Source organism: Dipteris shenzhenensis, chromosome 24 (genome assembly GCF_047967505.1).
Source record: "Dipteris shenzhenensis isolate YYH24624 ecotype China chromosome 24, Dip_SZ_1.0, whole genome shotgun sequence".
Taxonomy (NCBI): domain Eukaryota; kingdom Viridiplantae; phylum Streptophyta; class Polypodiopsida; order Gleicheniales; family Dipteridaceae; genus Dipteris; species Dipteris shenzhenensis.
In genome coordinates this window covers 43,511,991-43,537,476 of record NC_141619.1, presented here as the reverse complement: position 1 = coordinate 43,537,476, position 25,486 = coordinate 43,511,991, and the positions used below count along the sequence as shown (strand labels likewise).

General features: G+C 46.4%; 1 protein-coding gene across 2 annotated transcripts in view; it reads right to left on the bottom strand.

The window, feature by feature from the left end:
- LOC147886631 (Putative methyltransferase family protein) overlaps positions 1-21,193 on the bottom strand; it is a 30,145-nt gene extending 8,952 nt beyond the window's left edge. Inside the window, exons 1-5 of one of the 2 annotated variants that reach the window (XM_087395707.1) lie at positions 21,108-21,193; positions 20,924-21,028; positions 19,880-19,966; positions 15,994-16,044; positions 15,701-15,794 (exon numbers count right to left, since the gene is read on the bottom strand). In XM_087395707.1, coding sequence (XP_087251833.1) covers positions 15,701-15,794; positions 15,994-16,044; positions 19,880-19,966; positions 20,924-21,028; positions 21,108-21,179 — 409 coding nt within the window. In that variant the 5' untranslated portion in view covers positions 21,180-21,193. The remainder of the gene's footprint in view (positions 1-15,700; positions 15,795-15,993; positions 16,045-19,879; positions 19,967-20,923; positions 21,029-21,107) is intronic. The other variant, XM_087395708.1, reaches the window with a different exon arrangement.
- Between the last annotated feature and the right edge of the window lie 4,293 nt (positions 21,194-25,486).

Below are 25,486 nucleotides of genomic sequence, written 5' to 3'. Positions count from 1 at the left end.
CAAAAACATCGAAACCACTCAAAGATGATTGGTCGTCCATGCTGAAGCCACATTGCAAGCCATGCACCACCCTGTGTTGCCGCCTCCACGATCCATTGCATTTCAATTGGTTGCTCCATGTCCACATCGTTCCATCCAATCACGTCAAGCTGAAGACGTTTGGCCAATCACCTCAGAGGGTCTTCATAACTTATGAAACATGGAATGAAGGACCCCCCCATGAAGGGGTCGATCCCTCGAGATGAGATTAACCACATCATACAGTTAGATCTCCTCCAGCTCTATACATCTTGGACTTGAAGAGGGAGGACCACGAGTTCCACACCAAGATCCAGTTTTGTCGTGATCATTTCTTGAGAGTCATCACACCCCACTACCTTGAGGATAGAGGAGTCTCACATTCTGACACCATCTCTCCCGCTACAGTTTTCTCACCGATTATGACACCTACTTTGGAGGGGTCATTCACTGTTCCGCACTACGCCTCGACCTTTCTCTCCCCTCTTCCTCTCAATCAGCCCACGTTCCCACACCCTACTGGGATCGCCTCATCCAGGCCAATATCATCCCCATATCGCACCGATCTCACCCAGTCATCACCCGGCCTCCAATCTCATGCTCACTTTCATGCCGCAGTCTTTTTAGTTTCCGCTAGGGCACGGACGAGCTAACTCATCAGAGGTTTGGGAGGACTTGCTGATGGAGGTACATAATATCCGATAGCGCGAGATGGAGCTGTCACGCTTCGTACAGGAGCAGACACGCTTCACCCAGGAGCACATGTGCATTCTTCTATGTAGTGTTCACTGTCTCCGCTGTGTAGAGATCATATGGAATTGTGTCAATCTATGTGGAGAACGTCTCATACAGGAGCAGGCTCAGGCTATCCGAGACCAGGCTGATCTGATTCAGGGACTCAGACAAGAGATCTCACAGCTCTAATAGGAGGTCACAGCTATACGCACAGTTCCAAGGAGCACCCCAATGGTGGAGGCACAAATTGCGAGCATGCCATCTACCATCAAGGAGACGTCCAGATGGGTCGACGTAGCCAAACGGGAACTTGCAAGGGTAACTGTTTCGGCTACCCTACTGGAGCAACAACAGAGAGCCAGTAAGGCTCTCAACATCAGAGTACGTGGGATTCCACGCACTGAGGCTACACCGATGGCAGATGCGACGGTCTTTGTGGCCACTACTATGGGGGCAATTGAGCACAGGATTAAGAGAGCATGGTGGGTGGGGAGGGACCCTAACCGAGAGCAACCCCTGATCATACGGTTCCATGATGCTCACGCACGACTTTCGGCTTTACGTCGTAGGTCAGCCTTACAAAACCAGCCAGCGATCTCCATGGATGAGGACCTCACTCCACTACAGGTTGAGGAGAGGCGCTTCCTGTTGCAGTAGCAGGATCAGGCCCGCAAGGAGGGGAAGTGGGCAGTAGTACGAGATGGACAACTCCTTACAGGCACCCACCTCCCCTCCCACATAGGGAGACGGGGTCTATGAGACTCAGATATCCGAGACCCTATCCTGCACCATTTGGAACTGTAATGGTACCTTATGGTCAAAACCAGGGAACTTCTCAGAATCCTATACAGGTCACGACATAGTCTTTTACACAGAGACACATCAGAGTCCAGAGCATCCACTACCAGTAGTCAACGGGTATACATGGGAGTCTGCCTACAGAGATGAGATGAGAGATACAAGAGGGGTCCGAGGGTCAGGAGGAGTCGCAGTCCTTTACAAATCCACACTTTTGGGGGCCATCTCAGTAGAGCAGAGAGATGCACATTCCAGGTTTCTTTGGATACAGATTCGGCACATGGATAGCCGTTATTGCAATTTGCTACTTCCCCCCTGAGACCTTCCACTTTGCCAGAGATATTCAAGGTGAGGATGAGACATCTCCATTTGCTGCTCTTTATCAGCCCATTGTTGACTTCAGAGAAGTCCTCCTAGTTGAGGACTTTAGCGTGAGGACAGGCGCTCGTTAGGCACCACTCCTCGACTTCAGGGATGATTCCACTCTACTGCCAGACATTGACTTTAAGGAGGCAGGTATGCTACGGGTTTGAGCTGACAGACGAGGACCATTCATATCTTATGGGCAGGCCCTATTGGACCTCGACAGGATGCATGATCTCATTATTTATAATGGTCTTGATAGATGGCCCGCCTCAGGTGGTTTCACGTGCTTTTCACATGGGGGAGGCTCCAGTGTTGTTGACTACATCATGGGATCCCCTACCTTCACATCTCGCATCACTGACTTTACCGTAGCACCTCTTCCTCTAGGGGTTGATCATACCTATCTTTTCTTTAGCATTTCCACTCCCCGTCGCACAGCACCTTCCACCCCGCTGAGTTCTTACTCCACTTACCATGATATACACTTTGATCGCGATCACTCACCTACTTACTCTGGCCGTCTATACATACTTCTCGCCTACATTGACTTCATACCCCTATTAGAGGATCATGCTGCCCTAGTCACCCGCTCACTACACGAGGCTGTTCTTCACGCTTTCCCCCACACCACCTCATAGTCACAATGAAACATGTTTCATTGAATTTGAAACGTTTCGAAACGTTTCATGTTCAATGAAACGTGGCTAGGGTACTATAGGTTTAGATTAAAAATTGTACTTTTTGACTTAGACTATAGAGGCGAAATCTCTCATACCGCGACGTGCATGCGCAGGTGACAGCCCTAGATAATGCAAGTATTTGTCAGCGCATGGGTGCGCTACTTGAGAGTGACTATCCGCATATCTTATAGACTCCCTGTGCTGCACACAGTTTGGATCTTCTTATAGAGGACATAGGGAAGCTTCCTTGGATTTCCTCGGTGGTTGACAAGGCACGGAGCATGGTGACTTTCTTGACAAGGAAGCATAGAGCCCTTGCAATTTTTCAGCAGCATAGCTCCCATGAGATTCTGAAGCCCTCAAAGACCCGCTTTGCCTATCTCTTTATAGTCTTGTCACGCTTGGTAAAGGTGAAGCCTAACTTAAGGCGCATGGTAGTCAGTGAGGAATGGTTGAGCTGGGATAAGTCTGTTTGATGGTGATTTTTGGCATGCAGCTGAGGAGATTGTGGGGATTGTGCAGCCCCTTTTCAGTACCCTTCGACTTGTTGATAGAGAAGGATGCACAATTGGACTCGTGTATGAGTTCATGGAGAAGGTTGGAGAGGCACTGAAAGGGTGCACATGGCTTGATGCAACAAGGTAAATGCAAATCAGGAATCTTGACTTGTCAATTCACTGTTGGCTGCAATTAATTTTCTTATTTGCAGCTTTAAGGCTTTGCACGTATGATGTTACATTTGTATTTAGAATCTAGAATCTAGATTCTAGATTTGCAGAAACCTAAATATATTTCATTTGCACCCTACAGAGAACAAGAGATTATGGCCTTGTGGGAAAAAAGATGGACATGGTTCCATAGGCCTATTCATGCAGTAGCACACATTTTGCATCCTCTATGGAGGAGGGAGGACCAATCGGATGATGCTGAGTTGACTGCGGGTGGACAGGTTTCCTTGAACGTGCATATCAAGATGCAATATTGCAAGATGCTTTGGAGGACCAACTCCTCTCATTTAGGAACTCCTTTGAGGAGTTTGGCTCAGCTTGTGCATGTCTCCGTGATGCTCAGTTGAGGCCTGTTACCTGGTGGGAGAAGTATGGTCGGGGCACGCCGGAGTTGAAGTGCATTGCCCTCCGAGTCCTTTCACAAGATTGCTCATCTAGCGCCTGTGAAAGGAATTGGAGTGTGTTCTCACTTATACACACTAAAAAAAGGAATAGACTAGGCACTGGACAACTTGACAGGTAATTCATATTCGCATTCATAATTTTGTGTGTGAGCACTCACCATATCTATTTTCTTTTATATGCACTCAGCACACAGTTCATTATTGGCATTTGAATTATAGTTATGCTACAACCTACATGTATTTACTGTTAATTCATTTGGTGTATGGTAGGCTTGTATATGTCCATGCCAATCTACGACTTATTCGACGAATGAAGACCATTGAAGGTCCACACGAGGTGGATCCTGATAAGATACGTGTGCAAGTCCCTGAGGATGAAATGCTTCATCCTGTGCATGAGGATGATGATACATATGCATTCATTGCTGAGGAGCGGGCATCGTTGGCACGTGCCACACGATCTCAGGCACGCAGACGAGCAGGGAGAACAGAACCAACTTTAATAGCAGTTGCTCCAGAAGAGCAAGAGACCTCCTCATCATCAGAAGAGGATTCATCCACTTCTGCAGATTCTGATAGTGATGATGGGGAGGAGGAAAAGGAGAGGGCTGAGGGCCAGGGAGAAGATGCCCAAGCACCTACAGATCTTGCTGATTAACTTGCTACTTTCTTTCAGATTTCAGTAGAGTTTGAACTTTAGTTTTGTTTGAAATTTAAAGTTGATGCCTTCACTCTTGACTCTTGAGTTATGTAATCTAGGTTCTAGTAGACTATTTACAAGAGTGAAACTGAAAACTTGATTTATGTCCAGACTCCATGGTTGTGATTCGTATATGATTAAGTTTAAGGCTTGAGCTTGTAAATTGTAATCTGAAATCTGATTTTGCGACCTATCTAGTATCTACTCAACAGAAATCTAAAATTTAAAGGCTTAATTGAGCTTTGTAATCTAGACTCTATTCTAATTTCTAGCATTGGCCATTATAGGCTTGATTGATAAAGTTGAAGGCTTGATTGAGCTTTCTAATCTAGAGTCTATAATCTATTCTACCATTGGCCATTATAGGCTTTCTGTCAAGTCTTTTTCTATGTTTTTAGCTAGTTTTGCACAGTTTTGGCATACTAAATGTATGCAGGGATAAATTTTATATTTTTTAGACCAAAAAAATACAATCTGGTTTTTTGAAACTTCACCTATTTTTTTGAAACGTTTGAAACGTTTCACGTTTCAACCATCTGAAACGTTTCATTGAACTATGCACCACCTGCCCACCACCCCCTCGTACCGTACCCTGTAATAGCTGGTACGATGATGAGTGTAAGGCTTTACACCGCCAGCTCAGATTCGAAACCAAAAACAGTCTTCCGAGCGAACCAGAGATGCTACGCCAGTACCATCGACTGGTACGCAGAAGAAACTAGACTTTGTTCGTCGAAACGAGGAGGAGCTACTGAACATTTTGTTCAGTAACAACTCTAAGGACTTTTGGCGGAGATTTCTAGAGGGACGGTCCCCTCACCACTCACTAACACTCAGGTGTGGTTTGATTATGCACGCACACTCTATGATATCCCAAATCATCCAGTCCCTAACCTCTCACATAGGCCACGCCCCACATCTTGCACCCTCTTCACTGGGGGGGGGGTAAAAGATGCCGTAATGAAACTTCATAATGGCAGAGCGAAGGATAATGAGAGACTATGCACTGAGTTCATTGCATATGGGATTAACCTCCTAGCCCCAATCTTAGCAAAGCTATCTAATGAAGCTGTTTGTTTGGGGTTTCCACGCACTTGGGCCATTAACACTATCTCACCCATTCGCAAGGCAGGGGATGTTGGGGTAAAGGCACATTGCCAACCCTTCTTTAAAAGATAGGACACCTATGACTGTCCTAAGACAGTCATAGGGTAAACCTAATCCTAATAAAACATAAGTGAGTTTGTCGTGTGGCTCATTCTTACTTCACACTCGCACTAGAGTGTCACTCTCTCTCACTCTCACTCTCTTGCTCTCTTCCACTACTCTCCCCCTCTCAACTGGTATCAGAGCCTATCAAGCCTCCTCTCCCTAGCCTCATCCGCCTACCTCATCCTTTCCGTACGGACAGATCCGTACGGCCGTACGTCGTCCGTACGACCGTACGGACAGATCTAGACAGATCTCGACAGATCTCGACGGGCGCGGGCATCGTCAGGTTGCAGGCGGCGCATTTCGTAGGGCTGCAGGGTGAAGGCGCGGGCGCGGGCTGCAGGGTTTTTGCGCGGGCTGCAGGGCGTCGTCGGATTTTTTGTTGCAGCTGTGCAGCAGCTGCTGTACGCAGCATTTCGTCGCTGCATCAGGCAGCTGCCTAGCTGCTGTGCGTAGCTAGTCATACGGCAGCCGTACGGACTGTCCGTACAGTCGTACGGACTGCCGTACAACTGTGTACGGGCGTCTCCTTCACGGTTGTACGGACGACTCCTTCACTCGTTTGTTTTTTTGCTGCAAGACTCGATTTTTGGGGGAAGCGTGCCTGCTACAAGCACCGATAGTACACAGGTACTCTGCAGGGACAGAAGTACAGCAGGTACTTTGCAGGTACTGAAAAGTACAGCAGATTTTTTGATTGGAAGAGGAATAGTGCTGAAGCACTCTGTTTTGTGCATGTGCGCGCAGTACATGAAGTATTTCTGATACATTCCTGAAGCATTTCAGCAGTATACTGTGCATTTATTGAGGTACATCAGGTACTCTCGTGTCACTCACGCTTGAGGTGACTTGTGCCACAGTGGTGGTGTTTGCGCAGTTACTTGTCTTTCAGGAAGGTCAGATGCTTGTTTTGCCGAAGCTTCTATGCATTTACTGAGTGCAATTCTCAGTTTTGGGTGACCATTTCAAAGGGCTTTTGCCTGGATGTGTTTGCAGTATATGCCTTGAGGCAGTGTGTAGCCAGGGATGTGTAGCCAGGGAGCACACATTTGCTTTGTTTCCGCAGTGCATTTGGTGACATTTGTTGCAGGTCACATTCTTTGTACGCACTTTGAAAATCTCAGTTGAGCCACGCTTGGTCAAGGCGCATCGAGTTTACTCGGTCCCTAACTGCCCATCGTTGACAGTGCTCAAAAGATTTTCTTCTTGGTGTTTGTACTTTGTGATTTGTGTTGTTACTGAGTACACAGGGGCAGTCTATGCATTGCACATTGTCAGGTACAAGTGTCAGAGAGATTTCATATTGCATGTTACCTCAGTGTTGAGGTGTTCTCCACTTGATTCAGGTGTCAGATCAAGGGGCTTTTGCCCAGACTTTGTTTGATAGCACTTGGGTTACCGACAGAGATCTTCAGATGCATTTTCTCCCCTTGGTATAAGGGTGATTGCTTGGGATTTATCCCATTTACTGTTGCAGGTTTTGTGACAGGCTGAAGGATCATTTACTGTTTTTGGGGTGTTTGTCAAGTGGTTTCTGCAATTTAACTCAGTGCAATACCTCATCTGAGGTGGGAGAAGTGATCAGTACAGTCAGTACAGCAGTGTTTACAGCAGTGTTGGTGGTTTTGTCAGATGATTATGCACTGTTAAGCACTTGTTGAGCAGCAGCAGCAGTCTGAAATTACTGTTTTCATGCCTCTTTGAGCTCAGAACAGTTTGTCAGAAGGTACAGTATTTGCAGGGTCATTTACTGTTTTGCTGCAGATTTTACTGACAGTAAAAACAGCACCATTGAAAGTGCTTCTGGCTCTTGAATAGAGCAGGTTTTTTCTGAGAAATCAGAATTTTTATTCAGTCTTTTTACTTCCAGGGAGTCAGGTACTTTCCTCATCTGATATGGCATCAGGGGGAGGTGATTCTTCAATTCTGAACATAAAGAAACTGGAAGGAGCACACAACTATGCATTATGGGCAGAACAGTGCTTGAATGTACTTCTGTTAAAGAAGATTGCTAAGCCCATAAGGGTGAAGGGTGTCAAGCCATCTGATATGGCAGCTGATGACTGGGAAGAGCTTGATTTGTCCGCGAGGGCAGCTATCATGCTCACTATTTCAGACACTCTTGTGTTCAATGTACAGGCTGAAAAGACCTCTTATGGTCTATGGCAAAGACTAGAAGAATTATATGCCCAAAAGAGCTCAGCCAGTAAGGTTTATTGGCTGAAGAAGCTGGTCGATCTTCGCATGAAGGAAGGTACAGCTATGACCTCACACTTGAGTGAGTTCAATGCTATCTTTACACAGCTGATTGCACAGGGGTTGAACCTTGATGAGGAGTTCAAGGCTACTTTCTTGCTGTGTACCCTCCCCGAGAGTTGGGACACTTTCAAGACCACCCTGTCAAACTCGAATGCCACTCTTATTTATGCTGATGTAGAGAGCTCTCTCCTTATGGAGGAGATGAGCAGGAAGAATAATGCGGGCAGCAAGTCTTCAAATGCTTTGCAGGTACAGGACAGAGGCAGGACTCAGCAGAAGGGGAGATCTGCTAGTAAGTCCAAATCCCGCAGTCAGTCCCGTGGCAAAAAGGACATTGAATGCTTTTATTGTGGCAAGAAGGGACATGTGAAGTCGAAGTGCTTCAAGTTCATACGGGATCAGAAAGCCAAGAAGGCTGAAACAAAGGATGCAGGAAATGCAAGCAAAGGCAAAGGCAAGGCCAAGGCAGATGACTTGATGCAGTGAATGTTGCAGCAGAGGACAGTGACAGTGACATACATGATGTTTTATGCTCTTCTGCTGTAATAGCACATGCCTTGGTTATTGATGGCCATGACATGCACACCTGGCTCTTGGATTCAGGTGCTTCTTTTCATGTTACTCCTCATAGGGAGTGGTTTACTTCCTACACAGGTACTCATGGAGTTGTTCATCTTGGGAACAACTATGCATGTCAGATTGCAGGGATTGGCAGTATACAGATAGTATTTCCTGATGGACAGTCATTTATGCTTGATGGTGTTCGCCATGTGCCGCAAATCAAGAAAAATCTGATTAGCACTGGCTTATTAGATGACAGTGGTTACCACACCACATTTGGGGATTCCAAATGGGTGATTACTGATGGCCAGACTGTAGTGGCTGAGGGTTTTAAGAGTGATACCTTGTACCCTCTTTATGTTTCCAGTGTGGGTAATCATGTTGTTGCCATAACCGAGCTGCCAAAGGTTTCATTGTGGCATAGCCGGTTGGGACACATGTCTGTTAAAGGAATGCAAGAACTGTCACGATTGGGTTATCTGCCGCCTCTCTCTTTTTCAGATTTGCCTACTTGTGATCATTGTATTTTTGGCAAGCATTCTGTGACTCCTCATAAGAGGAGAACTCCCCAGAATAGAGCACCACTTGATCTAGTGCACACTGATTTGTGTGAGATGCCACAGTTATCACTAGGGGGTGCAAAATATTTTATTGCTTTCATTGATGATGCCACACGTAAGGTGTGGGTCTATTTCTTGAAGCATAAGGGAGATGCCTTAGATGCTTTCAAGAAGTTTGTCGCTCAGGTTGAGAATCGGACAGGTCGTAGGCTGAAATGCCTCAGATCCGATAATGGGGGTGAGTATGTGTCACATGCTTTTGTGCAGTTTTGCCAAGCTAAGGGCATTAAACAGGAACTCACAGCCCCTCATAATGCATCTCAAAATGGTGCAAGTGAGCGGATGAATCGAACTATTCAGGAGAAGGTTCGATGTATGTTGTCTTATGCTGCATTACCCCATGGCTTTTGGGCAGAAGCCGTGCAAACAGCAGTTCACATTATTAACAGGTCACCAAATAAGGCTTTGGAGTTGAAAGTGCCAGAGGAGGTGTGGTCTGGCAAGCCACCCTCATATAAGCACTTACGTGTATTTGGCTGCGAGTGCTTTGCTCATGTACGCAAAGATCTACGCACCAAACTGGATCCAAAGTCTATCAGATGCATCTTTATGGGTTATGGTGACGAAGGTGAAATGGGGTACAGGTTATGGGATCCCGTTAAACGGAAGATTATACGCAGCAATGATGTCATCTTTAAAGAAGATAGTGTACACAAGGAACCCGTGCAACCTGTGGAATACAGGAGGGTTATTTATGATGATGTTGGACAGCAAAGAATGCCCATTTATATGCAGCAGCAGGCTGCTGCAGATCACCCTGTTCAAGAGGGTATACAGGCTGAAAATCAGCCAGATAATTTTGCCAGTGATGCACCACTGGATGTGCCAACAGATGGGGCTGTAGTACAGCCAGATATGGTGGTACAGCCACCCGTCATGCATGAAGAACAGGTTGGACAGCAGCCTAATCCGGAACATTTTGTTAGGAGGAGCACCCGTGCACAACGGCCTCCTGCCAGGTTTGTTCCAGGAGCCAATAATGTGGCTGATTTTATCATGCTGACAGATTGTGGTGAGCCTTCCAGCTTCGAGGAAGCTATGGGAAGAGCAGAGAAAAAGAAGTGGGAGAAAGCCATGCAGTCAGAAATGGACTCCCTACTTTAGAATGATACATGGGACTTGGTGCAGCTACCTACAGGCAGAAAGGTTTTGCCATGCAAGTGGGTTTACAAAGTCAAAGTGGATTCAAATGCTTTACCTCGGTATAAGGCCAGATTGGTTGCCAAGGGATTTAAGCAGGAGAAAGGCATTGACTTTGATGAGATTTTTTCCCCGGTAGTCAAGATGACTACTTTGAGAGCAGTGTTAGCTCTTGTTGCTCATGACGACATGGATTTATGTCAGATGGATGTGAAGACAGCCTTTCTTCACGGAGATCTTCATGATGAGATCTATATGAGTCAGCCAGAGGGATATGCTGTTAAAGGGAAAGAACAGCTTGTGTGTAAGCTCAAGAGGAGCTAGTATGGACTCAAGCAGGCGCCAAGGGAATGGTACAAGAAGTTTGATGCCTTCATGCAGTCCCAAGGGTATCATCGGTGTGAGACCGATCATTGCTTGTACACCAAACGGGCAAAGGATGGCAGTTTGATGCTACTCATTCTATATGTCGATGACATGCTTATTGCCAGTAAATCTCAGCATGAGATTAGTGCTTTGAAGAAACAACTGCATAAGTCTTTTGACATGAAAGACTTGGGTGATGCAAATCATATTCTTGGCATGCGTATTACTCGTGACAGGTCCAAGGGAATTTTGTTTCTGTCACAGAAAGAGTATATTGACAAAGTACTGCAGAGGTTTAAAATGGAGGGGGGGAAGTCTATTAGTACCCCGTTGCCTCCACATTTAAAACTCAGCAGTAAGGACAGCCCCAGATCAGATGATGATAAGGCTGAAATGGCCAAGGTTCCGTATGCATCTGCAGTTGGATCTTTGATGTATGCCATGGTTGCTACTCGTCCGGATATTGCTTTTGCGGTGGGAGTCATCAGCAGGTATATGGCAAATCCAGGTAAGCGGCATTGGGAAGCAGTGAAAGGTGTCTTGAGGTATCTCAAGGGTACCAAAGACTTGTGCATATGCTATGGTAGGCAGGATGCATTGGTGCATGGTTTTACAGATTCAGACTATGCAGGGAATGCGGATAACCGGAAGTCTACTACCGGTTATATTTTCACATTTGCAGGAGGTGCTATATCATGGGTGTCTCGGTTGCAGAAATGCGTTGCACTGTCAACCACAGAAGCTGAATATGTTGCAGCCACTGAGGCTTGCAAGGAAGCAATATGGCTTACTCGGCTGGTGGGAGATTTGGGCATTACAGGAGATATGCCAGTTTTGCATTGTGATAGTCAGAGTGCTATCATGTTGGCAAAGAATCCGGTCTTTCATCAGAAGACCAAGCACATAGAAGTGAAATATCATTTCATCAGGGAGGTACTGGAAGACAAGCGACTTGAGCTTGTGAAAGTACATACTGATGATAATCCTGCAGATTTGCTCACTAAGAGCTTGCCTACAGAGCGGTTTGCACATTGCCGCCACATCATGGGATTAGGATGAGACCATTCTTATTTTATGGTCTTGTATACAGTAACTGTATATTGCTGTAATTTTTATTCTTTTCTCCCCTTTAGGCACATTGGCCTTTAGGTGGGAGGTTGTTGGGGTAAAGGCACATTGCCAACCCTTCTTTAAAAGATAGGACACCTATGATTGTCCTAAGACAGTCATAGGGTAAACCTAATCCTAATAAAACATAAGTGAGTTTGTGGTGTGGCTCATTCTTACTTCACACCCGCACTAGAGTGTCACTCTCTCTCACTCTCACTCTCTTGCTCTCTTCCACTACTCTCCCCCTCTCAGGGGATCCCATGAGCCCGGAGAACTACACGATCATTATGATTGGACATGTCATGTCCAAGATTTATGCATCAGTACTTGATTCCAAGGTCAGTAGATTTGCGGAGTGTCGAGGACTTAGAGCAGCAGGATAGGCCAGATTCCGGCGTGATCATGGGACCATGGAACACATTCTCACGCTCAGATGTATCATCAAGGAGGCGAGGGCACGAAAGCAGAGGGTTTACTGTTGCTTTGTGGATTTTTGCAAGGCATTTGACACGGTCCCGAGAGCCCGCCTCATACGGCGCCTACAGGATCTGGGTTACGACCATGAGATCATTTGGGCTGTCATGGCACTTTACGAGAGCGTTTCAGGAAGAGTCTGGGAAAGATTAGGTGTTTGAAGGTCAACCTGGGTAAAACCAAGGTTATGATCTTCAATACATCTCGAGCTGTCATGCGCCAAGAGCAGTTCGCATTTGATGGGTCACCTATTGAGGTAGTTTCATCACACACTTATCTTTGGGTTGTCTTTTTCGGACCCATCTTTACTATGAGACCTGCGATGCAGGCACGCTTGAGCAGAGGATATACTTCATTGGCCAGACTAGAGAGGCCGTGTTTCCGCACTCACTTTCAGGATCCATGGACCAAAGGGTTGCTTCTAGCTTTTCACTCTCTCACTCACGCAATAACCCTGCATTCCTCTTCCTTGCCTTGCAAAAGCGTCCTACATCGTCAGTGTGGACAGCATCAAGGTCTCGGTATTGGTCGGCGTTGCCTCTCAGGTCTTTGGGTTTGCTATACGTGCGCACAGTGAGCTCTTCAGAAGCGTGTTCCGTGCTCTCTTTAAGAGTGTTCTTTGTATTTCTCAGTTCTCCAAGTATAAAGCAAATTCTCCCCCGATTGGGGGAGGGGGCCCTCAGTGGGTACAGGGACCCAATCGGTTGTCGACTCTACTCTCTCTCTACCCTCATCTCCTTCCTCTCTCTATGGTAAACAACGCTCATTCCTCGCTAAAGGTTTAAAGAAGGTCTTGCTGTGAATTACACGATCAGATAACCGTTGCATGTTACATTGGTATCAGAGCTTCGGTCTGTATCCAGCTTGACTACCGCGAGTGTATGATTGTGATGAGATCCGGAAAGGACACACAATCAAGCACCATGGAAGGGTCAGAAAAGATTTCAACCGTGAAGACTTTGAAGAGGAGAAAGACTACCAACAAGATACGCTTCCGCCAAATGCTCAAGAAGTGATGGCGAACCTTCTAGAGCAAAATCGGGTCCTGCTGCAGCAACTCGAAGAACATTCATCCCAGCTAGAAGAAAGCAGAAGACAGCTGGACCAGACAAAACAATGTCTGGAGGAAAAAGAAGCAGAAAAGTCGCTAGAAGAAAGAAGAACCACAGATTTTGAAAAACTGCTCTTGTTGATGCATGAGAAACGCAAAAATGAGGAGGCACTGCGATGCGCAGAGCTCGCCCAGGCAGAGAGGCAACAAAAGCTAGACCGAGAGGCGATGCTTCTCCAACACAAACAGATGTTAGCCGCTATGCAGGCAAGTTTGAGCGCAGCGGCCGTCTCCGCCACAACTTCGCCATCGACAAAGGTAACAAACACCACTCACTCGGTCCACTCCAAATTTTGTTAAGTATGATGGTAAGTGTGATCATTCAACAATTTTGCAATTTATTCATCAGTTTGTAGCTCATTTTCCATTAGCGCGGATTCAAGATGAGCAAGATAAAGTCCACCTTGCAGCCCCTCATCTTACAGGTGAGGCGGTGACTTGGTGGCAGCATTGGGCTAGTAAGCATACTGACCCAAAAACGTTTAAGATGAATTTCGTTTAGGCAACATTTGTGGCCGACCTCAAAGCCCGTTTTCTCCCACCCCAATATATGCTTAACCTCAAGGATGAGTTCGCTCGTCTCTCCCAGAATGGTTTGCGTGTGTTGACATACAGTAATAAGGTCATCACACTGGCGCAACAGTTGGGCGTGACGGAGAGCGCCAAGATGAAGCAATTCATTCGAGGTTTGGACACGAACATACGTTTTACCATTCGGAACTTCGACCCACGGATTACAAGCGGGCGCTGACTCTCGCACAGAATCAGGAGATGATGCTAAACGGGGAAAAGCCCAAGCAGGTCCAAAAAGATTCCAAAGCCCTGCAGCAGTCAAACAACACAGCGGGTAAGGATCAGAAGAAGGACAACCAGTTCCAAAAGAAAGACGGCCAGGCATCTGGTCAAAAGAGGGAATCCAAGCCAAAGATGACTCCGAATGAGAAGGCTAAAGCGAGTATTACAGGAGGCTATCTACAACCCGACGAGCAGAAGCGGTACCACCAAGAACATCGCTGCTTTCATTGCCACCACATCGCTGGGCATGGCAAGAAGGATTGTCCGAAGTGGCTTGCCAAAAAGGCTACGAAATCACCTACTTCGTCCGTCGCTAATGTATTGGCTCTTCCAGCTCCGCCTCCATCCTCAACTACGAATGCCGTCTTCCCTGCTTTGAACGCCGTTCCCACGGTGGTCTTTCAAGGTAAGGAGGGCGACTTCTCAGATCAAAAGAAGGCGCTCATTCGAGCGTATGGCATAGCTAACGGGCATCGGTTTATTGTCCTGTTCGATATGGGGAGTTCAGAAGATGCCATCTCCCCTCAACTTGCCAAGACACAGGGGGACACCTTGGTGCCTCACGAGCTTGCAACGGACGGGTTCTCGGTCTCACACACTTTCCACATGAGAGAGGCTCTAGGTTGTTGATTACATCATGGGATCCCTTGCCTTCATATCTCTCATCACTGGTTTTTCTGTAGCACCTCTTCCTATAGGGGCTGATCATACCTATCTTTCTTTAGTATTTCCACTCCCCATCGCACAGCACATTCCACCCCACTGATTTCTTACTCCACCTATCATGACATGTTCTAGGGACACCTAGATGCACTACAATTTTTTTGTGAGTCTCATGATTTGAAGGTCAACCTTGGTAAAACCAAGGTTATGATCTTCAATACATCTCGAGCTATCATGCACTAGGGGCAATTCACGTTTGATGGGTCACCTGTTGAGATAGTTTCGAGAGATGCTTGGCGGCCTTTATTCATGAGGCAGCTAGGCACCGCGAGATCACGGACTTCCTGCCAAATCACATAGATCCCCACGATACAAGGCCTCGACACGATCGTGACCCAAAGCCAGTGACTCGATAGCTCACACAGAGGGTTGATGCGCAGATTACACTTGGGGATATCCCCTCTTTGTTCAGAGTCGGTGATAGGGGTTACTGTAGCCCTTGTTAGGCACAGAGCTATGACCAAGAGGCGTCACAAAGCCACACCCGCCGTGAGCAGCCGATAGCACTCTCGCCAATTTGATGCCTCCATTGCCCCACCCACCCTGATGTCCTGATGATGATGAGATTGATATGTAGTCGACCACTGACATGACTATGTTGTACTAAGTACTATCATTGTGCATTTTTTGCATTCTGCATTCTCCATTGGTGTTGATGCTTGTTTAGTAGCTCCACCCTCACAGCTCGTTTGTAACAGGATTTTCACAGTCTCATAGACCCATCGGTCTTCCGAAGACTTTAATAAACTCTCTCTCTCTCTCTCTCTCTCTCTCTCTCATCCATGGAAGCTTCCACTTCCTATACTCCCAATTTATTTTAATAAACAATTAAGATGGAGACAACACATGATAAGATAACAATTACAACCTGCACTCAAAAGCATAACGAAAAAAACCAACCTCTTGCATTGTAAAGTATATCAGCTCCAAGAATTATGTCTGGATTCAAAGTTAATGAAGTTGAATCCCAATCACCCCAAGTCAAACCCATGATCTACAAACCACCAAAGCAGCACAATCAAAAGACCAGAGTACGTGGAACCTTAAAAATTACCTGGACCAATTTTTTGAAGAATAACCCTTGTCCAATAAGAGCACGTATAGGAGAGTGCATTGATGACACTTTTAAAAAGGGAAATGAAAGACCAGAAATTTGCTTCAATAGAAGCATGATAAATTCTTTAAAAAGATACCTGGCAATCAACTCCGTTTTGCTCACATATTCTCTCCATGTTCTGAAACACCTATCAAAATGACTAAAGGTTCAAGTTAGACAAAATTGAGGGGAACAAAACCAAACAAACTATGAAATTAAAACTAAATTCACCAGTTAAGACCAAATATATGTACATAGAGACCAATAAAACCATTTTTGGGTACTATTTGTCTGCACGATGCTGCCCCCCCCCCCCCCATGCTGCCCCCCCCCCCCCCCCCCCCCCAAAAAAGACAGCTATAACCTGAAAAAAGTGGGCCTCAATTACACAGCAGATAATATGCAAAATGTGACAACACAAGGGAAAACAGTACAGGAGGAGAGGAACAGCTAGGGAGCAACCAAGCAGATAACTAATTGTACAACACATTGTTAAAAAGAATAAATATATACATGAACCCTGTATGGCTAGGATTAGGGCTTCCAACTCTGTTTTGCTTTTTGCACTCTATAGCTTGTATTCTCAACAAATGTGTACTTAAGTGTTTCAAAAAACAAGAGACAAAAGGTGTGAAGTTCTCAACCAAATGGATCGAGAGGGCATCCAAGTAGAGCTGTACGCCCCGTCGGAGCTGCTGCTGCTAAGCCGCCGTGCTGCTCCCTGGCTGCCCCGCTCTTCCGCCCCCTTCTGCAGCCCTTCGCCATCCCCGCCGCGCTCCGCCCCTGCTGCCTCCCCCTCCGCTCGTTGCCCCCCCCAGCTCCGCCCCTGTCACCTCCGCCTCCCCGGCCTCTTCCGCCGGCCGCTCCCTCCTCCTCTCCCTCGCCGGCTCCCCTCCCCCGCCTCCTCTCCGCTCCTTCACCTTCTCCTTCCCTCCTCCTCTCCTTCTATCCTCCCTCCTCTCCTCCCCCCTTCTTTCCTTCACTTCTTCCACCTCCTTGCCTTCTCGTCCCCTCTCCTCTTCCGCCTTCCGCCATCCCCCCCTCGCCTTCCTTTCCCTCCTCCTCCTTCCACCTCCGTCATTGCCCTCTCCCTCCTTCACCCCGCCTTGTCTCCACCTCCCCCTCTGACGTTCTTCCTCACCCCCCTTTTTTCTTCTTCCTCCCTGCAACGGGAGCATTTGTGCTTGTTAAGGCGAAAGAAAGCCTTGGTGGTGACCCTTGGTCTGGCCAGAGGGGCTCTATGGCAGCACCCTCGAATCCCACAGCTGTTAAGGTTCTTCTTTCCCCAGCTAACAAGCAATAGGTACAGCAGGCAGTTCAGTCCCTCTAGGACAAGGCGATAGTGGGCAGAATTGTGGGCCTCACTCCTACAAGGAGATAGGTGCCTGAGTGGATCCAGGCAAGCTTGGCATTAGAGGGTGACCACATCCAAGACGTCACCATCTATGGAAGAGGTGTATTCCTCATCCAACTGAGCTCCCCTGACACTACCTCGACACTCGTGGAGCAGAGCCCCATCCTCCTTGGCCCGCATCTAGTGTACCTCTTTCCTTGGTACCATGGCTTTACAATGGAGGAAATGGACACGACACACCATGTTCCCTGTTCTCCGGTTACGCTCCGCTTCCCAGGGCTCCCAAAGGAGTATCGAGCGATCCTCCCCTCCATTGGTCGGGCATTTGGCGCCATGCTCGAGTCCCCGCCAGAGCCAACCGCCTCAATTGTAGTAGATGCGGGATCCCAAGGATCAGACTGGTGGTTAAGAGCCCAGAGTTGATCCTCCTAGAGACCCTCGAAGGGGGCACACTTCGCCAGCGAGTGGAGATTTCTGGGTTACCAGGCCAGTGTCTTGGGTGCAGACAGATGGGTCACCTCGCCAAAGATTTTGCCCCCATGGCCATGGCCGAGCGCCTCCCCACCCCCCCCACCCCCGCAGAGTAGGCAAAGTCAGCAGACCAGAGTCCAGCACCCCCTCAGACAGGAGCAGCACGAGTCTCAGACCCCTTGGGTGACCCCCTCAGAAGGGGACTGGACCAAGGTTAAAAAGAAAAAGAAACCAAGCAAACAGGCTCGCAAGCGCCGCAGACAGAGGGCCAAACGCAGAGAGAGAGAGAGAGACAGGGTTGTCTGCGAGGCACCTGAGGAGCAGCAGCAACAGGAGCCCTTACGTGGAGATCCACCTCCCCCAACAGAAGGGGCCACCGCCCAGCCAGATGATCCTCCCGTGATGGAGGTTCAACGTCCACATCCACCCTTTCATCAACAGCGAGCCCCAGGAGTTTCAGATGAGGCGATGGCGGACGTTAGCCAGGCACCGACTGAGGAGGAGCGGATCCAGAGCCCCGATGAGCCTAATCAGCAAGGGGGGCCTGTGGTCGCCCCTATTCCCCCCCCTCCCCCTCCCCCTCCAGATCCTTCCCGCCCCCTCCCCCCCCCTCGCCCCTCCTACTATGATCACTCTCACCACCCGCCCCCTTCCTTCCAAGCTCCGCCCCCCACCTCCTCCCTCCCCCGCCGCCCCCCTCTCCACCTCCGTAGCAGGTTCCTCAACCTCCCTGCCCTCCCCTGCTTCGACACCCCTGCCAGCAAGCAAGGGTAAGACGACGTCCCCTTCTACTCCCTCGTCGCAGCATCAAGCCCATTCGAGGAGCGAGCCATAGGGACGGGGCTCGTCCTCTCGGTCAACAGCTCCCCACCTCCAACCTAGGTGTCCCTTACCGCAGGACTTATGGAGGTTGGGACCTTGGAATTATCTGGAGATCCCGGACTCTTATTCTTTACCATTGGAGGTAACACTTATGGTCCTGCAACCACGGAAGGGGGGTTTGATCAACACAGTGGGCTCTCAAACACACCCCGTTTGGAGTTTCTAGTTTGCCTCCACAGGGTTGGAGAAGTGGACCCCAGAGGTGTTTGATGCTATTATGGGAGATTAGATTTCACGCATGATGGACGAGTGGATGGGAGCACGGGGACTAGACCTTGGGATAAGGTGAAAACCCATCACAAGGCCACTGACGTTGGGAAGCAGCTTGTACTCCACAGCGCAAGTTAAAACCTCCTCAATGATGTAAGGCACGTCTACATAGATGTAAGGCACGTATACATAGATGTAAGGCACGTCTACAGAGAGCAACATGCTAATGTACTAAGTTTTGAGTCTTCTCAGGGGCCCTCTATGCTAAGTTTCGACAAATGTCTAATGGCAAAGGGCATTGGTGTTCATGTTTCTGTCTCGATTTCCAGGTCATCAATTTACCCTCCCTTGCACCTCTGCCATTTCAAGCTACTAGGGGACTTATGCTTTGTAGCTGTCAAAGAAGTAAATTTTTGTTATGGTCGTAACACAAAACAGAGAACGAACACATGAGGGCTACTCCCACGACCCTTGACTTCAGGGGCCTCTATGACAAAGCTTTGTTAATTGCAGTAGACAGCATATGCACAGAAGCTGGGACAAAACCATGGCATGACTTAGTGTCACAAGCCAAGGCAGTTTGAAGTTTCAAACAAAGTGCATTTTCTGTGTCATCGATGATTTTACATGACTCATAGTTGAAGTCAATGCAGACTCCTCACTTGCCACGATTATGGAATCAACATCCTGGGCGAGACCCTATCATGGAAGCTACATCAAGATCCAATCACTTGCCTTTGGCAGACAAAGACATCTCACCCAAATGTTTGGTCTCATCTGGCATACTAGACCGAGTGTTGTGCAAACAAGGTAGGTTCATGTTAATGGCTTTGCGTTACCAGACTTCTTAGATTGCTGTGAGTCGTGACCCATACTTGACAGTGCCAAGTGCCATATTTCACACTGGCTCTGTGCTTTTTGTTTTGCTATTGTTGCACTTAATTAGGAGAATGGTTAAGACTATTGTTGCACTTAATTAGGAGAATGATTACAACTGACCACCATATGATTGATAATGTCCTGATGCAAGGATTTGGTACTCAAAGAACAATAGAATCACACTTACCGTGGGTCTATCCGTGCGGTCTGTCAAAGTGACCACTGCTCCAATCTTGGCAGCAACGATGCCAGGCAAGGCCGTTCCCGCACCAAGCTGCAAAAGCCACTAGCAAAGCTTTGAAAATTTCTTGTCCTAAAAAGAATCCTGGCATGCGCCTTCTAAATTTTTTGTCTTATGCTCAAATGTTCATAACGATTCCATTAATTTGAGGGGTCTCGCCCACTTATCAGCCCCAATTAATCTAGGCCTTCTAGATTGATCAACTTTTCACTTATTGGCCACCCCCATGGAAAGATCTAATTGGAGGTTCCACTTTGAGAAGCTAAAAAATGTTGTTTTTTCTAAATTGCCATTTGGATTTTTATGATTGGGCTAAGTTGCACTTGCTATTTGCATCCCATCTTTTTCTGCCCCCCCCCCCCTCTCTCTCTCTCTCTCTCCCTCTCTCTCTTCGTCTTCTCTATCTTTCTCTTGCTATTTGTGTCCCATCTCTCTCTCTCTCTCTCTCTCTCTCTGCAGGACATGAATGAAATTCATCTTGTTATAATTAGGGAGGGACAAAATTTGCCAAAAGATAGACAAGCAACAAGTTTCAAAATCACGACCTGTTCCACCAAGCTATAAGCCTTCTGTGCGGACAGACACACAAAATAGGAGGGACACCCTCTCCCAAGGGCCCTCTCTTCCAAATTGATTGCCCTCCTCTCTAGCGTCCTCGTGCTTAGCTGATGCTAACTTTCACCTCTCCCTCTCCTCAATTAATTATCACAGCGTACAATGATGAACGAAGACGGAAACAACGAAATTTGCTGTTTTCTTACGTATATAATGGAGAGTTGACAAAGCCTGAGAGATTATTTGTTCATTTCTCTTACCTACGTTATTGATTTGGCCATTTTTTTCAAGAGCTGGAGATTACCGAGAGTGGGAAAACTGGAGATTACCGAGAGTGGGAAAAAACTAAAGAGAAATCGAAAGTTTCGACTCTAATGTGCCAATGCGCGATTCAAGCCAACCAGATATATCAGCTTAAAGTGAATGAAGCTTCACCTCTACGACATTGGATCCCGAAAAGCGATCTTTCTGTTGCCATACGTACTCTGCGAGAGCAATGCTGCAGGGCCAAACGTGTAGACCATATTCCTCGTCGATCACCTGCAAATGTGAGGGGCGATGAATTAGCAAGACTCGGGGAAAGCAACACAAGCAAGCAAGCAAACGCTAGGATCGGGACCTCGGTGATGGAGATGCAGAGCTCATCATGCTGGGATGGATCTCCAAAGCGATGACTGGAGACCGTGATCATTTGTTTGTCTCCCAAAGAGGATTTCCTTTCCACTAGGCCATAGATTGTGAGTTTTGTCTTGTTTTGAGAACACCAGCAACGTGACTAGAGACCCACGTCTCAAAGTTGCCATCATAGGTTACCTTTATTAAAATTAAAGGTTTGATTTTTAAATCTCAAACTTTGAGAAAATTTTCAGAAAATTTGTGAAAAACATATGCGGCACACACACACCCACCAAAAAAAAACACTAAATATTAAAATATAAATAAATATCTTATAAACTCTCTCTCTCTCTCTCTATATATATAGAGAGCTTATATATATATATATATATATATATATGTATGTATAATATACATATATATATATATATATATGTATATATATATATATATGTATGTATATATGTATGTATATATGTATATTATACATATATATATATATGTGTGTGTGTGTGTGTGTGTGTGTGTGTGTGTATATGTATATTATACATACATACATATATATATATATAAGCTCTCTCTCTCTCTCTCTCTCACACACACACACATTCTCTCTCCTCTTTCTTATATATATATATATATGTATGTATATATATACATATATATTTATACACACACACATATAAGGATGCATATTATATTTATTTATTTATTTATTTATATTCTTTTATGCATTTCCTCTTTTCTAAATGTATATATAGGAGATATATAAATATAAGAGATATATGTATTTAAACTAAATAAAAATAAAAATATTTGTGTGTGTGTGTGTGTGTGTGTGTGTGTTTATTTATTTATTTATATGATATGTGTGTGTGTGTGTGTGTAACTATTTTTCACTTTAAAAAAAGGTGTGTGTGTGTGTGTAACTATGCCACATGAGTAGTCGTGTCCCCCTTCCTGACCCAACTGTCCGATTTCAGTACATCTATCGCTCTCTCTGTCTCTCTCTAATATATATAGATATATAAAATATAAATATATAACTAATAATCCTTATGTATATAACACTAACTCTCTCTCTCTCTCTCTCTCTCTCTCTCTCTCTCTCTCTCTCTCTCTCTCTCTCTCTCTTATATATAATATTAATGTAATATTACATTTATTTATTTATTTATATGCATAATCTCTCTCTAAAAGACCTAAGTATCAAGGCTTGCATATCAACACTCAAGGAAGTATGCAAGATACAAGACATTGAAATTGAATGCCTACGCAAGAAGCTAAGAGAGACTATAGGAGATGAGCTCTCAAACCTCTGAGCCCAAATGCAAGATGAAATGAAGAAATGGCAAGAGGAGATGCAAACCAAATGGACATGTGAAAAAGGTAAAATGTTGCAGGACATGAATTGTGTTCTAGATGAAAAAACCAGTCATTTGGCCTCTCAGATTGCTACCCTTAACTATGAGAATGACAAACTGAAGGCAAGTTCACATTGGGAGGAAGGGGAGTTTCAACCACCGTTAAATGAGGAGCTGAACACCATTAAAGAACAAATGCAACAACTCAAAGATGCAAAGTGGGTGCCAGAGGAAGGATGCGAGATCATTGATGTGCTGAAATCAGAGAATGAACAACTGAAAAAGGAAATGGCAGCTTTGCAAACAACGGTACAAGGGAAACATGTTGAGTTCATACATCAAATCATGAAGGGGAAGGCAAATATGCTTGCATGGAAAGCTGTGCTAAAGAAAGACACAACACCAAAGAAAAGGGAGCTCATCTCTGAAACATTTGAAGGAGAAAAACGACAGGGCAGCAAGACTTTGAATGTGATGGTCAAAGGCCTACCTGTAGGTGATAGCCCCATGTCAAATGCCAAAACCCTCTTTGACAAGATGGGAATCAACCTTACTTGTGAATCAGCTTGGAGAGTGGGTAAAGCAAATGCACTGATGAGGCCCTTGGTTGTAAAGTTACAAATAGCCACAAATAGATCCACCCGCATGAGTACATGGGCAACACTGAAGGGGACCAAGATCTATCTAGATGAAGATCTCACACTCCTACAGCAGGAGCAAAGAAGGGAAGGAATGGTGCGGGTCATGGCTGCAAGACAAGAGGGGAAATGGGCAGTTTATAGAGATGGTAAGGTGATCATTCGTAAGAGGGCAGAAAGAGAAGTACGAGATGTAGGAGAAGGGGATAGCACATGACAATGTCGGAATAATGGGATGAGTATGCAGAACAAATTGAGGATGGCAGTGTGGAATTGTAATGGCACCCTTTGGTCTGACCCAGGAGGGTTCTTGGAGACATATAATAACAAAGATATGGTATTCTACATCGAGACACATGAGAGCCCAGAGAGAGGGCTACCCACAGTGACAGGATACACATGGGAGTCTGCACATAGGAGGGACCTAAGGAGGGATAGTGGGGTACGAGGATCTGGAGGTGTGGCTGTTCTCTTCAAATCACATATGAGGCCACTCGTCTCTATGATACGCAGGGAGGAACATGCACAGCACATGTGGATTCGTATTTAGTTACCAAACACACAATCGATCTTCATTGCAATATGCTACTTTCCCCCATACACATCATCCTATGCGCAAGAGGTCACCACTGACGGTTGGGCGCAACCCATATGAGACTATCCATGATGGCATCACAGAGTTCTCCAGACAAGGGGACACTCTCCTCCTTGGTGACTTCAATGCACGTACTGGGAACAAAAAAGTGGGCCTAGATTTTGATGAGGACTCCCTCATTGTACCGGAGATGGATGTAGCAGATCTGGGGATCGTGAGGCAATTGGCAGATGCAAATGCACTAGTGACAGCATATGGGAGGCATCTACTTGAGTTGGGGTCTATACATGACTTGATCATATACAACAGTCTCCGTAGATGGCCATCATCTGGAGGGCTCACTGATTTCCCACATGGAGGGGGGAGTAGTACATTGGAGTACATGCTCGGTCTACTAGCCTTTGCCCCATGGATACATGATTTACTATACCCTTTCTTCCACTTAGACCCGACCACTCATATCTTACCTTCTACATATCGATCGCCACACCAGCCATGAGGAGGGCCCCAGCCATGCACTTGCGTTCATATCCATTTTGACCGTGCTCTTGACCTAGTGTATGTGAGCCACCTGGCTTTTGAATTTCCAGTACTACTTGGAGAGGGGATGGACCTCGCACAATGTCATGCATCAGACACCCCTATCTCAGTGATACAGGATGTTGCCACCAGATCTCTTCCCATGACACGATTTGCACGTGTTCTAGATGGGAAGATGCCCCAAAACCCCCTGTTCGATGATGAGTACAGAGAGATGAGATCCCACCTTACACGTGAGCGAGCACTGGGACACTTGACTTCACGCCAAGTGACACATAAGAAGCGGGCTTTCCTTGTGCATAGAATGGATGAGGTGATCAGCTCCTTTTGCAGAGGAGACCCTACTATGGAATGAGGTCTCTTGTCATAGGGGAAGTCGCCCACCCACAATATGGCACACATAAGCATGCTCCCTATATGATGTCCTAGGTCAAGAACCACCTAATATGTCCTTGTTGACTCTATGCCAACATGGACTTAGGTAGAATAGAATGTGTGTGTAGAGTAGCGCCAAAGCTCCGCTTGTACTTGCATATAAGGCTAGAAATAATCCCTCTTAGAAACCCAACTTGCATGTTCTACATGCAAGTTCTACATACAACTTCTACATGCAAGTTCTACATGCGAGTTGCGCATGCAAGTTCTACATACGACTTCTAATACAACTCCTACATGCGAGTTGTACATGTGAGTTCTACATGCAAGTTGTACATGCAAGTTCCACATATGACTTCTACATACATAACCTACATGCAAGTTGCACATGCAAGTTCTACATATGACTTCTACATACAACTCCTACATGCGAGTTGTACATGCGAGTTCTACATGCAAGTTGTACATGCAAGTTCGACATACGACTTCTACATACAAGTTCTACATACAACTTGTACATGCAAGTTCTACATGTAGAGAGAGAATGTGTTACACTTCCTACATGCAGAGAGAGAAGCTCTCCAACTTGTATAAATACCCCATAATGGAATGAAGCCCACACTCTTTGGGGCATTGTGTTGAGTTCTACTTTGGTATTCCAAGCAATTGTCTCAAGTGTCCATGCTTCCTTGCACTCCACGTCCAAAAGAATGTCCTAACCTTGCAACCCCTCCTCCCCTCTCCTCCAACCTTGCAACCCATCCTCTCCCTCTCCTCCTCCCTCCTCCTCCTCCTCCCTCCTCCTCCTCTCTCCTCCTCCCTCCTCCTCCTATATCCTCCTCCTCCTCCCTCCTCCTCCTCCTTTGTCCTC